We start from the raw sequence: 17,423 nt of genomic DNA on the forward strand, positions 1-17,423 counted from the left end.
CACAATCTAAACTAAATAGGGGATGCCATTTGCTAATATGTACCATGGGGCAGCAAATAACAGTGATTTAAAGTACTTGACCTGTGGCATTGCAACCCCCTGAACCAATTTTCCTTTAAAAATAAATAAATAAATGAAATATGCCTCAGAGGGTAAAGGATTGCAATTTAGCTCATATATATCTATCAGTTTCAACGGTACCTGACAAGCCTTCTCAGTGCTACACACTATTATATGTAAGCACTCCACTTTATACAGAACCACCAAGCTTTTTGAGTAGTTTATTCACAGGTTTGGCTTTGCTTATTGTAGTATGCACCACATTTAAATTAGATGTAAAGCAATAACATTTTCAATGACTGGAGTCTCACTTTTCCCTTTAACAGTCTGAGCAAATTAATGTATTGGTTGATCATCAACAAGTAAACAGTTTCTGCTACAATGTCAAGAAAAAAAGTGTGTTCATTCATATGAACAGTTCTCATCTACAAAGATTTACACAATGCATGTAATGAGATCGCTTTTCCCTAACTAGTACACTACCAAACTGAAAAGCTGGTTCTTAGGACTCTCTTGAAATTACAATATTGTTTGTTTACCAAAAAGAAAGACAGTCTCAGTCACCTATGCCACCATTGTAAGCTCTATATTAAGTACTTAAAAAGAAATTCTGGAATCACTTGTGAAATTAATAAAATGTATAACTACAGACTTACACTGCATTAATGATACATATTATTCCTGTGATAAGTTAAACTAAAAATAAGATTAATTTGGTTATAGAAATTCCTTGAACAACAACACTTAAATTATTTTAAACTTTAAATTTTCCAAGAATTTTCTGAAAAATTAGCAAACACTGGCTAAAAAAGCAAAGCAGTTTGGATACACCAATGTAATCAGCATGCCTTGTGCTTTTCTGTTAACCCTCTGAGTACAACTATAATATCCTGGATCTTTTTGTAGATAAATGCTAATAAGATTATATCTAATGGGGTTGCTGATTTCCATTTTCACATGATAAACACATTCTAAATTTATTCAGCACAATACTCAAAGTGCACAAAGATTTGAAGGGCACCATCACATATGAGTATTGCATTTACCATGAAGTTAGTTTACTGCAGGTAAATGCTCCAGAAGACAGAGTCAGTTAGCAACATGCATAAAAAATAATGAAGTGGTGCATTTACAGACTGTAAATACAATGCATATTTTCTTTTTTGTTGTATTTTAATGTTTAGCACCAATATAATGTGTAAAGTGAAGATACTGGATGGTTTACAGGAAAATGACTGCTGTGCTATAAGAAAAGGAGTACCAGTGGCACCTTAGAGACTAATAAATTTATTTTTCTTTTCTTTGTGCGGATACAGACTAACACGGCTACTACTCTGAAACCTGCTGTGCTATATGCTCTCATATTAGATTTTTAATTGAATTCATATTAGAAACTGTCCATTAGCCGTAATCTGTTCAGTTTCCTTGACAAAAGTTTAGATATTCTAAGGGTCACACCTTCTGGTCTCAGTTACACCCAGGAAATTAGTGGGGTTACAAAGGTGTAAATAGAGGCAAAATTTGGCCTTGTATTTCTTTGGCAAACAAGCATCAACCAGTAACTATTTGAAACCTTAATTTTATAATCCGGATACCCTCTCTTTTAAAACTGTTAAACTATTCCAATAGTTTTTCTGGAAACCATGAAAAGGCCCCATTCAACAATTTGGTGCACATTCTCTAAGGGGCCTAAAGAATGTAACTGTAAAATGTTATAGGAGCTATGTCAGTAAAATGTGAGCCAAAGATCAGAAATTTGCAAGGGATGAGTGGAAATTTCAGGGGCTTGGGTTATTTTTATACAGGTTTTAAGTGGTACAATATGGTGTACGATGGAGCCAAACATCTTATTTTAATGATAGCCCTGGAGTCTAAAACAAAAGCAAAGGTGAGAGGAAGATCTCAAATGGATTTCAACTGACACTACACATTCATGAGACGAAGCATTTGCTTTATACTTGTTTTTTTCCCCTATTCTATTTAATTAAGAAGAACGAACATTGTCCTTGTTCCTTTGAAACTGCCAACGTTTTGCCGATAGTCAAAGAGCATGTGTTATTAATGGACACTTTGGATTGCCATATAAATAAATATCTTTATAGTTGCATCTGTTCTAAAGAGAAGACTGTATTGTAAGGTGAGGGATTATATTAGTTGCTGTAAATCGGCATTGACTTCAATGGAGCTACACTGAGTTACACCAGCTACAGGTCTAGCCCTGTGTAAAAGTACACCCTGAATATTGATTCACTGTGGCCCAAGTCCTACCCACTCTTCCACTACAGTAGAGGACACGCATGTAATACAATTGCACTGGTACTGCTACCCAATGGGGTGACACCAAGATGACTCCATACCTACCATGAAGTCTCTTTGTGCAGTCTCTTTAGGGGTAACTGTGCATGGTCAGATGATCTGCCACTATATAGCTCTTTTGCCCTCCCCCCCCAACCTTGACGGGGGGGCACAATAGCCAGGAAGCACACTCCAAACTCTGAAGTTTAGTTGTGCTGTAGCTACTTATCCCATTACCCCTATGGAGTTCCCCAGAAACCTACTGAGTTTCTCTCCTTGGGGCACAACTAATTTTATACTTTAACCAGTGTTCCTCTGTTATTTATGCTTCCGTTGCCAATAAAGGCCTCAATCCTGTAATCTGATTGAGACCCTTACACTTCTGTGCAGCATCCCACTAAAGTCAATGGGGCTATGTAGAGACATCAGGGATCAGATGGATAGATTGAAACCAAAGAACTCTAATCAATGTTTTCCATCACTTGAATGAAAACTCATGAAATGAGGTTCCCTTGATTCAAAATGTGTTAAATGTTTGATATAATACTTACACTGGACACAACGAGAGATGGGCACATTCTAAAGAGAGTGGAGAAGAGAAAGGAATTGACCTAATCTGTTTACACACATGCCCTTCAGTGAGTCTTTTGAGATTTCAGGAAAAGATGGCACCTGGCTCCAGGGATTGGTACTTTAGGAATGCAAATCAATAGTAGGATGGATCCGACAAGACCCTCACTTTCAGAATTGCCATGGTTTTCATTGGGAGTTCTGTGAGCACAGCCCCAAAATGTAAAACCAACACGTGAAACATCAAAGTTAATATTTTCTGCTCGGGTCTTATATTTATTTATAATTTGGAAAATCAAATTTTGGAAATGTGTCATTTTTCACTCAACTAGTGCCACGTTTGTGTGAATATGGGACTGTTTTCACACAAATGATCCTATTTGAAGCAAAAGTTTGTGAAGTATAACTTCTCTGTGAAATTGGCTTTTCTTTGTACACGGATGAAATGAAATGGTAACACACTGACTTGAGGTTTAACACCCTATACATGTGTTTTTCACCCACACCCCTCCCCCCGTATATAATAGCACAGATCTGCTAGATGAATAGTTTTTAGTTTTTCCGCTCTAAGACAAAATTCTCATTGATGTCAATGAGGACAGCAGGATTTCACCCAAAGGCTTTTCTTAAATGTTAACATGCCAGGTATTTTCCCCAATTTATAAATAATGTCACTATTGTAAGGGTAATTCTCTTTCCTTTAATGCTGGATTTTTCCTTTCTCTCCCTTAAAAGACTCTCTCCTGGTAGTAATCACAGTGTATCTATGAAAAAACATGATTGTGTTGAGAGGAGTATTCCCTCTTCAAAATCCAAAAGTTATAGAGAAACTAATAGCTCTCCCCTATCTGTACATCCTTGTGTGTGTGGCAGGGAAAAGTTTTAGAATTAGATCTTTACATACCAAAGCATGGTAGAATGTGCCATTCACCCACCTCTCATGACTCTGCCACTACTACACGACAGCCACTAGCAGCCAATAATATGGAAGCAACAATTTTTTATGGTATCACCTTAGGTAGATTGTTATGAGGCGGTCCTACCACCGATTTTCCATTTATCCTGTATGGTACCTACCAGTAATGGTCAGCCGCCTGTGGTAGAATATCATAGAAGCTTAGAATACGCTGTTCTAAAACAAGGTTTTTAAAAAGCCCCGATTTGCAATCACTCAAATAGAGTAGCATTTGGATATTGTTTTGGCCAGAACACTTGGGAAAGAACTAAGGAGATGGGGGGAAAAGATATGTGCTATAAACTTCATCACAATAAAGCCCTACTGTGGGCCATCAAGGCTAAAGATTATTATGCACTCAGAGGGTTAACATGTGCTAAAATTACAAACTGCAGGTCCTAGCATGACTGATGAAAACATTCATTGCTCTTATCTTAAAAAAATGCAAAATAGTCTTAACCCTTTGAGGATCATATTAGCAGCAAGTCACAATCTAGACAGAGCACAAGTATCATTCCAGTCAGTTAGGAAATTATTATTACAAAGATACTGTAAACACCCTTTTCTGTTCCATCATTCGAGCATTAGTGCTAGATAGATCAGATGTAACTGTTTCACACAGGTTTGAAGGATTTTCAGAATCTCAAAGGGTTAAGCCAAGACTTTGAGCAAAAGTGTTTTATTAAAAGGGTGAGTTAGGTGAGCGAACAGTCTCAGATGAACTTGGTGAATAGTCTTCCGATTCAGAGTTGAGTTCAGGTGGAGCTTGCTGAGCCTTATATCGTCCCCTCACATCCTGGTTGCGTCTTCGTCGGAAAACCTGCCTCTCCTTATCAAGAGCGGTGGTCTGGCAGGGGCATAAAATGAGAATAAATGAAATTAGGCTGTGTGAGAAATGCAAAGCTAATGAAAAACATGCATTTGTATGTGGGCCTGCAAATACCAGGGATAATAAATGTTCAGGCCAAATTAAACCTGTTCTGTTTCAGTCAGTTTTGAAAGGTTTAGCCCACAACATAGCTAAACTTTTAAAAAAGTGCATTTCCCAAAACTTAAGCAGCAACATGACATCAAGCATATATAGTACCATATATATGGATGCCATATGTTCAACTTCTGGATGCTATTAATTTCACAGAGTAATAAATTCAGATTTCAAGCCAAATACCAGCTGACCTTCCCCCTTCCTTCTCAAAGTATAAATCTTTTCCTACAGGCAAGGTATAGATATAGGATTGTCTGTTCCATTTGACCTAATGAAGGTTGATACACATTCACTCATGTTCAAATCTGTGAGATTGTCTAACAAGGATGGATTGTGATGAAGTTGTCAGCTAAGAAAGAAAGGTAACAAAGAAGCTAACTCAGCTCTTTAAAACCTCCTCATGCTAAACCATTTGAGGCTCTGCTGTTGGGAAGAACACTGGTGAGCTCTTTTTGAAGACTGCATTCAATCTGATCACCTTGCCTAAAAATAGTATCGACTAAACCCAAACTAAGTGAAGTCCACGCTAATTTTATACAAAATGACTATTTTTTCTAAAGGTGTCTGAATTTACTTGGCCAAATCCTCCCTCCCTCCCTCAACATATTTCCTGCTACTGGTCGAGATTTCTGCTGTAATGAGACTGGTATCATTCATAGACAAGTTTCTCATTTGGCTTGGTCTTGCAGTGAAGTCAATGGAAGTTTTGCCACTGACTCCAATGAAGCCAAGATTTCACCCATAATCTTGAATATAGGATATTCTTCTGTAGCCACTGAAATTACTGTGATGTTACAAATTCAGCATTACAGTTTTGATTCAGGAAAGCACTTCAACACACACTAAACTGCTTTCCTAAAGGGGGATGCTTTCCTAAATCAGGGTCCATGACTCCACTGCAAGGGCAAAATGGAAAAGAAGGACTGTTAATGAGAAAGCCCTTAAAATGTACATACATATCTGATCTCTAGTGAATAGGCAAAGATAACTATGGAATATATGTAGAAACGGAATGGATTTAAATTTTAAGTCTGACATATTAGAAAGTTTTTCCCTAGCATATGTGTCACCCTGTAAATGAATGCGGCCAAGAGGTTATTCTGCTTCAAAGGGTTTATTGTTTTCTCTTGGGAGATACATGACCGTTTTTCCTCTTGAAAATTTACCAGTTATACTGTGAGCCTCATCAGAGAACAGAGATACATTTATAGCTAGACTATTTTTGAGAACAAAATGAAAACTAAATCCATCACGGTGGTGCAGAATAGCATTATAGCAATCCATGCTCAAATAATGCAATCAAAGTTCAAAAATGATGTAATAAAGACAGAAAGATGGACAGAGCACAGAGCTACTACAGCAAATGGATTTAGTTAGGCTGAATTGCTGAACTATTTTTATATCAAGAACCTATAGAGCGCTATTACACAAAGAGGTAAAAATAATTAACTTGGATAAGTTTCAGAGTAGCAGCCGTGTTAGTCAGTATTTGCAAAAAGAACAGGAGTACTGGGGGCACCTTAGAAACTAACCAATTTATTTGAGCATAAGCTTTCGTGAGCTACAGCTCACTTCCGATGAAGTGAGCTGTAGTTAACTTTGATAAGTTCATCCTTAACTTTAAACAATAATTGTTACAAAATACAACACTTATTGTCTGCTGAAGATTTATTTGTTTACTACTAATCTTTTATGTATGAAATTTAATTAGTATTTTTCAGTATCTTGGACATTTCTTAGCCTTAAACCAACTGGATTTAGGATTATGTTTTCATGATTAGATGAATATCTTGATCATTTACACACAGTGAATATACTGCATACCGTATATAATTCTCCATGAAAATTGAAAAGAATGGCATATATGATCATTCTATGACATACAGATTTCCATTTACAAGACATTTTTGTGCTTTTGGGATATAGGAGTTTATTTAAAGGTTATACCACAACATGTCACCCTGCAGTTAATCCTGAAGTAATAGATACTCTTGAATAAAACACACTAGTTTATTTTGAAGTCTAATCCAATGTTATTGTCTTTTTTAAAAAGGACCAAATTATAAACCACCTAAAATGTTCTGCCCGTCAGATAACTAAGCATCATGACATTTATTGTGTTTAAAGTCATCTTGGTGTATAATGGAAAATCCAACAGCCTACTCTGCTGTCATTGTTAAGGGACCTTTGGGGGCCATTTTATTTAAAATACACAAATACATTAACTGGTGCTTTTAGTTTCAAAGGATAAAACATTTAGAGGTGTAAAAAAGGCTATTATGTCACATAGTCCAACCCCCTCCTAATGTAGGATTAATTCCCTAGACCACATTTTTAGCATCTGTGTCCAATATAACATTTCACTGTTGGAAAGTTTTTCCTGATATTCAGTCCAAATTCACCCTTGAATTTCATCTCATTGCTTCTAATCTATCAGGGCTTGTCTGTAGCTTTGTGGCATTATGTATTTTCACTCCCTGTTGGAGAGACACCAAGAATCTTTTTACCCACCCAGAAGACTCATTAGAGAAATGTATAAGGTGAGAAAGAGACAAGTAGGAGGAATCCTTATCAATATACAGTTGATGAGAAAATACAACATAATATGTTTCACTCTACAGCCTTTCACATGTTGTAATTATAGCATGGACTGTTTCTGCTTCTCTCAATAGGTTCAATCTTGAGAGGTACTGAGCATTCCCAACTCCCACTGAAGTTGCAGGACTGGGCCAATGCTGCCCTGCGTGTGGATCACGTACTTCGAACTTATGGTTTCTATAACTGCACAAATAATCTCATTAAAATGCATTCTGAGCACATTTTAATTTTCATTCAATGTATAGATTCATATTCATAGATTCCAAGCCCAGAAAGGACCATTGTGATCATCTACTCTGACCTGAGCAACACAAGCCATAGAACTCCCCACAAATAATTCCTAGAGCATATCTCTTAGAAAAACATCCAATCTTCATTTAAAAATGGTCAGTAATGGAGAATCCACTATAAACCTTGGTAATTTTTTTCTAATGTTTAATTACTCTGACTGTTAAAAATTATGTTTTATTTATGAAGCCACAATTATCTCTCTCCTCTGAAGAAGTTCAGCATGCAACAGATAATTCTGTGGGAATGTGAGGAAATGGTTGTGTACACTGTAGAAATAAAAGAATGCATGGTTTACTTACTGTACCTTGTGTCACCTAGGGGCATATTCTAAAAAATGGTTAATTTGTGACAAAAATCGGCAACCTGTTTTGTAGTGAAGACCTCTTAAATACATTGCCTGGATGCTCAGCCAATATAGTATGCTTTAATAGATTTATTATTTCATCTGCTATTCAGCTGGAAGGTTCACTGGTGCATGAACTGGTCCATTATGGATTTTCAGGGCATTTCTACTTTAAGCTATTCTTTCAATAAATAATAAGAGGATCTGAAGTACACTTATGCCTCACAGGGCTGCAAATCCCAGATTTTCATTACCATATCTTAGCATTTCTTCTCAGCTTGAGGTGAGAGGGTGAGAACTTTGAGGACCAGACTATATTGGTGGTAACCAAATTAAACTATAGCTTATTTACATAAGATATGTAGCTGTCCTCTTACAATCCACCTGAGGAAATATAAAGCTACTTATCCAATAGCAGGTAAGTGGATTGCCTTCAATAGTTTGGTGCTGATGGGCCTGAAGCATCCTTTGCTAAGCACTAATGTATTTTGTATCAAAATTTAGTACTCCTGATACCCAGTACCATATGGTCAACAAGCTATTTTTGTGAATAAAAATTATGTATTTGGAAGCAACAGAGACATTTTATAGTCATTGTTCCTGCCATACTAATGTGGGGCATTTACCATTTCTCCAAGATCTTATCATGTGTGATATCTTTTTCCTGATTTCTAACTGGTAATATTGCAGCACTCCCGAATCTCACACAGGTTTTTCTCCATGACAAATATTGAATGCGGTGCATCTGGATAGGTGCTCACTACTACGTCTGCTTTGAAATATGTGCTGGATTTGCAATGGGAAGAATCCATTTTAGCTGTTAGGTCATATTTTCTGTCAGTCAGTAATTACTGGATTTAAGTAACTGTATTTTATGAATGTGAACAGTGACTGTTTTCTTTTCTTTTCTCTTCTCTTAATTTATTTTTAGCCTCCAAAAAATTATTCATTTAATTAATAAAAGAACATTATTGTGCATTTTGCCTCTTAGTCCATCCATTATTCATACTAGCTAGGAGACTGAACTGGAGATGCAGCTGTTCACATGTTAGTCTAAGAAACCCTTTCCTTCTCTCACTGTCCATCTGCAGGGAAATATTTGCAATTTGCTTGCCATTTTGGAGATCCTTTGTTAGCACACGGAATTAAATTGACATAACTATTGAAATATTGACATTTTCCTCCTGTTTTATTATTTTTAAAAGATCTGTTTAGATGTTTCCAGCTGGGTAATTTGTTCTATTTGTATAAGGTTCTGGTTGGTGACCTCAATACGTTGTGATGTGTTACAGTAGATTTTATTAATGGTAAAAATGACCACTAATGCGGTAATAGTAGCAGCTCTACAGTGTTAGGACAAGAGGTCTTGCACATGTTTCTTCATAGGCTTCTCAGGTATATACACAACCTCTCCCATACCCTCCCACCCAAAAAAAACCAGTTTCATTTATGCTTCATACTACACTGGTACATATATAAAAAAAGACAAGTATAGTACATGTATGACCACTGGATTCACAATTCTGTATTTCAGTTTATGTTTATTATTTAACATCTCTGTTCTTAGGGATATGACTTCTCAGCTGGTTTAAATTACATGTGTATGAAACTTAGTTCAAAGCTGTTTGCATGGGTGCAATTTTATTTATAATTTGTAAATCAGTTGCGGTTTTCTTAGTCACAGAGCGGCAGAGAGATTTTAAATGACTTGAGATGTTTGTCTATTTTCACCAGGGTCAAATTTACAGAAGGGCTTCATTCTTTGAATAAAGTAAATTTTACAGATAAAGTGTGATTGCCCACCAGCTTGCCCCTTGTGCAGTCACTTACATCAGTACAAAGGGTGTATAACATATAAATACAGTATTTTGACTCTGTAGCAGTTTGGACAGGTGTAGATGACTGTACTAGATGCAATGAGGAATCAGGTACACTATGAACAGAGTGGGATTTTGGAATTTGAAATGAGTTATTCAGCTTGAAAAAAACGCAGCTACTGTGAGCATCATATTTTTAAAAGTCAATGATTACATGAATTCAGGGTTGTTAGGATGCTACAATTTCATTACAAATCAATGGATAAGCCCAATGCAGTTGCCTCTGTCATTACATGATAAATATTTTAATGACCTTCCCACACCTTTTCTTGATATCATATTAGCTCCCCTGGAGTTTATAGAATGTCAGTGGACATATCACAAAGAAGATATAAAAACGAAGTTACTCTAGGTACACCTATGCTAGGGTATTCTTAATATTCTGATTTCAACTCTCAAATGCCACAAGATTCAAACAACACTATCAACAATAGGTTAAAAAATATATAGATTCAGACATAAAGCTGCAAGAATAAGAAAATTCAACTGACCTTCTCTTGCTAAATTATGCAAAGTACTGAAGTCAAAATGGGCTTCTGTCAAGGGGTTCAAGTAATATAGGTGATCTTACATACCTATACACCGCACATTGCAACACTTAGACCCAATGACACCATTCCCTATTAATATTCTGACTTAAATCCTTGAAGATCAGCAAACTCACCAAACACTCTCAGGTTGTTAAGATCCTCAATTAAATAAACCCTAAATAGAGATTCTTATAAGAGGGCAAGAAACGAGCCAGGTTTGTTTCTGTCAATGAACATCCAGTAGTTGAGAACGTGCAATAAAAGCACATTTTATTTTTGGCTTTTTAAAAAAGAAGCTCATTGAAGAGCACAGAGTGCTGCTATAAAACAACATCTCTGCATACAGAGCACTGTAGGTGTTCACAGATCTCCTCTGCCAGAGTGCTCATCTATAATTGCAGAGAAAAGAGTGTGTCATTGGGAGTACATATCCTACAATAATATATGCAGCTTTTAAAACTTATATCACATTTGGGGCTTAAACAATTTACATGATCTAACATTTTTATTTAGGCTTCTTTTACTGAACTAGTTTATCATATTATTTTCTGTTATTTGTATACACAAAACACTGGGTAATACCTTTTCCAGTTATTATGCACAATATGCTGCAATTGTTACTTCAGGAAAAGATTTTTAAGTGTACTACATCTCAATGTGGAAATACTTTCAGGAAGCAAAGTCACTACATTTAAAATACTGCAGGTGCTCTTTGTGGCAACAGAGGAAAAATAGCACTTTGAGGGGGCAAAGTTAGCGTTCAAAAGCAGAATTAGGAATCTTGAGCACATTAGGAAGGGACACATTTAGACTACAGTAAGGAAATGGTTTTCTGGTTCATTGAAAGTGGAAACATTGTCATTTTTGGAGAAGAATAAGAGAAACTAGAGGATCAAATAAGAAAAGGATCAGTGGTTAAGCGAAGCAATCAAGAGCTCAATTATGAAAGAACGCATGAGCATTAAATCTCTCTTTGGATTCTTCTTTATATATTGGCCATATTTGCGATCACAGATGAGTTTTCAAGGCCTGTGGCAAATGAACTGTTGTATAAGAGTGAAGGGATGAACCCTGTATGTATTATCGTTGAGAATTTGCAAAGTTCTATGAATAGTATAACAAGTACTAAGTGAAAATAGTTTTACTACTTTCTTAAAATGTTGGTCACTACAGTGGTTATTTGAATGCTCCTGTTTCTATGGAGATGAAAGACAAAGCATTTGCAATCAGTGCAGATAATGTGTATGTAATCGTGTTGATTCTGGGACTCTCAGGTATTATAACATTTCCTAATTAAGCACATACGTCTATGAGTTTTTAGCACCACTTTCCCAATTTGGTTTTACACACAGAGTGCACTGTTTAGAACAGCACTAATTATAAACATTGTTACTGCCCCCAGCTGGAAAACAGCAGTTTATGTATGAATAAGAGAGATTATCACCCGTCTGCTCCAGCCCATTATTCAAGGATATGTCACTTTGTATGCTGATGGAAGCCATTACTAGCATTTTAGTCAAATGGCCTTTTTATATTGTTTATTTATTTACCTATTTGCTGGATTGGAGTTTTCCCCAAGCCCCCAGATGTACAGTTTGTTTTAAAACCTGGGCTACATAGTTAAATTGAGTCAAGGCCAGTCAGATTACAAACATTTCACTATTTTCTCACAAATTCCTCTCTCTAGAGGTTTGCGCTCTCTGATGCTGGAGACTTTTTTTATTTAAATAGAGATCTACATGACAAATAGAAACACAATGATTCTGTCTTTGTATAAAAGAAAAAAATAGCGTAAGTAAAAGAGCCATGCAGGCACATCATAGATAATGGTGCTATTCAGAACGAAACATTTTAGCTCTTTGACAAAGTTCTATTTGATTCAAAATATAAACTTTCCTCAATGAGCAAAATGAAAAAGTTATGATAAGACTTCTCTAGCTTAAACTTTGCTAAACTTCCCACTTATAATCCACAGAACATACCAGTGACTCCCTCCATTTCTCAATAAAGAAAAAGTGCAGATGCCAAAGTGAGGTCTCACTAGGATATTATTTTTACAAAATACACAACATTTTATTTACTAGGATACTCTGAAACATTATGTCAATTGAGAAAATGGATGAATAAAGTATACTCTGTGATTTATGGAAATTTCAGTAAGTCTCCCAATCACAAAATATGAATTAGTAAGGTGCTACTACATAAACCAGTACAAATTTGAGCACTTTTATGGAAACTATTTCTCAGTTAGTCATCATAACCAGCATCTATATGGTATACCTGGACTAACTTTTTGCTTCTCATCTGAAGGGTACATCAAGGAGGAAGAGCTATTTTTCTCCTTCATGACCATTTAAAAATCTACTGAATTTTCATAGGCATATTTTTGGTGCGTTCGGAGAACTGCTAACTTTTGTGGAAACTGTGCTGTAGTCTGATCCATCCAATCAGTGAAATGATATGAGGGGCAGATTTCTACATTACTGTAAACATTACCATTTTGCTAATGAAGTTAATTTGTAGAATTGTTCCATACACAGAACAGGCCTTCCCCTGCCTCCCACAATGAAAAGCATTTCTCTGGGCTTGAACAACCACAGTGTTAGCAAAAATATTCAGTTGGGACTCATTTTATCTTCCCAGATATCACAAATCAAACCCTGTAAGCAATACGGGGATAAGAGCCAGCAAATAAACACTTGATGAAAATACCAGGGACACCTGACTGATTGAGGAGGTATGGGCCTGACATTAGCAATCAGCAGAATCCCTGTTTTCACCCACTCGAAAACAACCACCCCAGCCAAAGTCCCATTTGATCACACAGGTCAAGTCAACTAATAACAACCCTGACACAGTTACGCAATGTAGGAAAATATTAAAAACTGATTCATGCAATATTGTTAAAAAATTTAAAAACTACAAGGGGTTTTAAAAATAAAAAGAGAACATACATAAATGTGCATAATTAGAAAACACAAGCTTACCAGCACATACAATGCATTATATTTCAGTAAACTTGGGAGAGCTTCTAAGTATTATGTTAGGTAAATGCATTGTTCAATCTAAGGTAAGGATTGTGTTTGATGGGTTAAAAATGACAGTATATAGTTCCACATCTCATATAGAAGAGAAAAAAATATATGCTGAAATCTTGTTGCTGTTCCAGGTGTTTAAAAACAGAAGTGCACAGGAAGCAGATGCCTTAACCAGCAATATGGGGCGGGGGGGGGGGAGGCAATTGCTGCAGCATATCTGGTAGATTTTCTATATACACTGTCCTTTTAACTATAAGGAAAATTGATACTGAGCATGTGCGATGAAGAGAAAGCTGGCAATGTCAGTGTGAATAATGGGTGAAAAAAAGGGAATGACGGGGTGTGGCATCTCAATCAAGATTAAAATGAAACTGATAAAGCAGCATATGGACTGGATAACAAATCAAAAAGCATGTTTATCCACTGAAGGAACTGGTTAATGGAGACTGCCAGCACGTTGCCATGGAAACACTGACTGTTGGAGCTGCACCATCTCATACCTTATCCAATACATTCCTGGTTGTTGGTAGTAGTCCAAAGACCCTGATCTCTTGATGGTAAACCCGTGGTCCAGCTGAGCAGAGAGAAATGGGGCAACTCAGTGGATCGATATTATGCTAAAGAATTAAGACTCCAGACCAAGCTGTTCCTTATTTAGTGCATATTGACTGTTTTCAGTTTCACAAGGCACTTATCTAACATCCTGAATCTATGCACTGGAGACAAAAAGTAAGAAAAAGAATAAAAAAAGAAAAAAAAAAGAAAAGAAAGTAGCCCTAGCTTCTATCTTGTTATATTAGAAGCCATTTTATTTAAACTGAAATGGAGTTTGTGAAATAAGTAACTTAATGCATTATGCATTCATTTAAAAGTCTAACAAATATCCTGGTATCTCCAAATATAGAAGTGCCCCTTTAAGTTGCACATAATGGTAATGAAAAAATATCTTTTGCAATTAAACAGAGGTTTAATATTTTTTAAAAAACACAGTGTTAGCCATCACAACAAGCAGGCTACACAGACCACATCAGGCTTAAATTAGACTACTTCATAATCATGGCATGTGTAAAGATTAAAAGAATCCGGTTTTGATATCCCATCAATTATGGTAATTCTGTTTGTTTGTTTTTTTTTTAAATGTTAGCCTTGGAGAGCAGGACTTCTCAGGTTCATGAACATTGCACTGTTTGTCATTTCAACTTACATCTCAGGCTTAAAAAGATAATGGTAGAAAGCTGTGATGTAAAATATTCATTAAATTGCAGCAATTAAAGTCAAAATGGAAAATTAACTTAGTATTGTGTAAAAAAAAACGGGTAAAGTGTGTGCTTAAAAATATAACTTTAAATTGTACATATTGTTCTAAATTGAGGTTATCATTAGCAGTGGAATGTGCATAGAAAAAGAAAGTGTTTTATTTTCTCTAACCCTTTTACACTGCACTAACATGTATTTGGGATAGCCTTTAACAGAGGATTAGATACAATTTTAGAGGGGGTCAAACTGGAGAGAGACTCTGCCCAGTTTAATCTGAATAATTTGATAACTTTCACATTTTGCTCTACAAAAGGAAAGGCCATTGTGTGTTTCCTTAAGACTGTGGCATACTGGTGCAATACTCATGATAGTTACTAATTCTAGATTGAGAAAGGCCGGTTAACATGTCTCTAGGTACCAGTTATTTAAACTGTAGTTAGCATCTAACTTTAAATTTTACTTACACTTTCAATACAGACATAAAGAGAAATATTTAATAATTTATTCTGTTTTCTTAAATCAATGCATGTTTCATCTTATTTAGAATTATTTAAAGGCCACTTCCTGTTCAAAAGATGCGGACCTTGCACCCATACTTCATTTTTCATTGAGTTTCAGTAGATTGATCTACTATTGCCATCTGCTGGCAGCCGATTATACTGCATCTCAAGTACACAAAAGACAAGGTTTTTTACAAATTGAAATTAAAAGTATTGCACTAAAATATTATAACTAACAGGATGCTGTTACAATTGTTTTAGGAGGGGATTTATTCTTTGAATTTTAAAATGTTACAACTATCTAAGCAGAAGTCAAACAATATTTTAGTTACCATGGAGACTACAGGCTAAGAAAAACAGGTTATAAATAATAATTATAGAACAACAGATAGAAATTTAAGTAATTTGTTCTTCCTCAAACTGAGCAAAAATAATAGACTAAAGCTTTTTTCTCTCCTCCACATTTTAAGAAAAGCCCACTGTTAAAATGTCACTTTTAATTTTATTTTATAATCACTAGAATGTATTTTAAATACCTCACTCCGTCCTTCTCCCACCCCATGATAAAGCAGCACCAATTTGGTTTCCACAAATGACAGAGGCTGTCTGCGACAGGCAGAACACTGCAGACAGAGGAATTGGTTACCATCTCTAGACACATTGGCAGACCATCAGCTGTCAGAACAGCTTTTTTCTTTCTTTATGCTACATGGTTCCCGTGAGCCTCAAGCTGGGATTTACTCCCGTAGCCAAGTCAGGGACCTCACACAACCTTAACATAATGTTATCATTAGTCTTTTCTTCTGTCTTAATAATGCCAAAAAACAAGCACAAAAGTGACAACATACAAGCAAAGCTTTAACATTCCAGACATGAACATAAATTGAACTATGCTCAGTTAATAGAATGTATTGCAATACATCTTTGAATATTAAAGCATTTTTTAAAATTGATTTTTATTTCCTCTTGATTATTCCAGACAGAAAGAGTATAATTACAAACCCATAGGGTACTGACATAGAGTATTGTTGTTGTTTTTTTTTTAAAAAAACCTCTTTCAAAACATCTGTTTTTATTTGAGAAATAATTACCAGCTCTCTTCTTTAGTGGCTGGAGACATTATAACTAAGCAGTCAAGTCATTAATTTAAAATATTCAAAGGAAAGAGTGTGACGACATCCTTGGAGAATTCAACAAAAATTCTAGTGCTAAACTTTAAACAGATTATTTAATAAATGCTTGCTATTAAACATGCATTTTACATTTTTTTAGTGAAATGGTAGATTTATATATAAGAAAAATGCAGTCATGGAACTTCAAAATTAAATATTTTGGTCATATCTGCTTTAGGGCTCTAATCCTGCAAATACTTATGCACATGATTAACTTTATGACAGTAGTAAAGTTTAAGAATATGCCTGAGTGTTTGTAGGATTGGAACCTGGATGAACAGATACTACTTTTACTGGGGATTGTAACCAAAGCAAATGTATGCCTCAGCAAAAAGGGTCAGTACAATATATTTGGATATTACTGAAGAAATCAACAGCTTACTAAAAGTGTTTTATACAAATAAATAAAATACACTTCCAGATGACTCTGACCTAATAACATAAACAAACTGGGGTGCAATTCCCCCCAGCCCGGCGGACCTGCACAAATCCTTATTAATTTAAGCTCCACATTAAAGGTTTGATACACAGAGCCCTGTGTGGGACCTCCATACAGTGGTGAATTTTACCCTAAGGGCATATGTATAATAAAGAATATCACTGTGAAGTTGAATTGAGAACTAAATACCGTATTTTAGCTATCCCTTTACATAATTTACAGTATATACATATATCGGCACCATAAACAGATTTTTTTAAAAAGTGCTAAGATATACTTATTGTACATTTTTAGTGCCGAACAATATGTTCCAGCATTTGGGGAGCATATGCTTTGTAAATTATAAATTTAGAACAGCCTTAGTTAATAAGCTTTATATCAATATTATCTGGCATTGTAGAAGAAAAAAGGAGATTCCCGGAAGTAAAATGTTAATGACAATCCCATGCCAAACTTGTATTACATTAGTTTTTAAATGCAGGCACAGTGGTTAAAGGTTTTGCTTTTGGTTTT

The 17,423-nt window shown here is 35.6% G+C and overlaps 1 protein-coding gene across 3 annotated transcripts in view; it reads right to left on the reverse strand.

Annotated features, from left to right (window-relative positions):
- Nucleotides 1-268: 268 nt before the first annotated feature.
- DCLK1 (doublecortin like kinase 1) overlaps nt 269-17,423 on the reverse strand; it is a 324,515-nt gene continuing 307,360 nt past the window's right edge. For 2 of the 3 annotated variants that reach the window (XM_073341871.1, XM_073341891.1), the window contains one exon: nt 269-4,727. In XM_073341871.1, the coding sequence (XP_073197972.1) occupies nt 4,563-4,727 (165 nt within the window). In that variant the 3' untranslated portion in view covers nt 269-4,562. Of the gene's footprint in view, nt 4,728-14,042; nt 14,117-17,423 lie in introns of all 3 variants that reach the window. The other variant, XM_073341880.1, reaches the window with a different exon arrangement.

The sequence above is a fragment of the Lepidochelys kempii genome, chromosome 1, assembly GCF_965140265.1.
Source record: "Lepidochelys kempii isolate rLepKem1 chromosome 1, rLepKem1.hap2, whole genome shotgun sequence".
Lineage (NCBI taxonomy): Eukaryota > Metazoa > Chordata > Testudines > Cheloniidae > Lepidochelys > Lepidochelys kempii.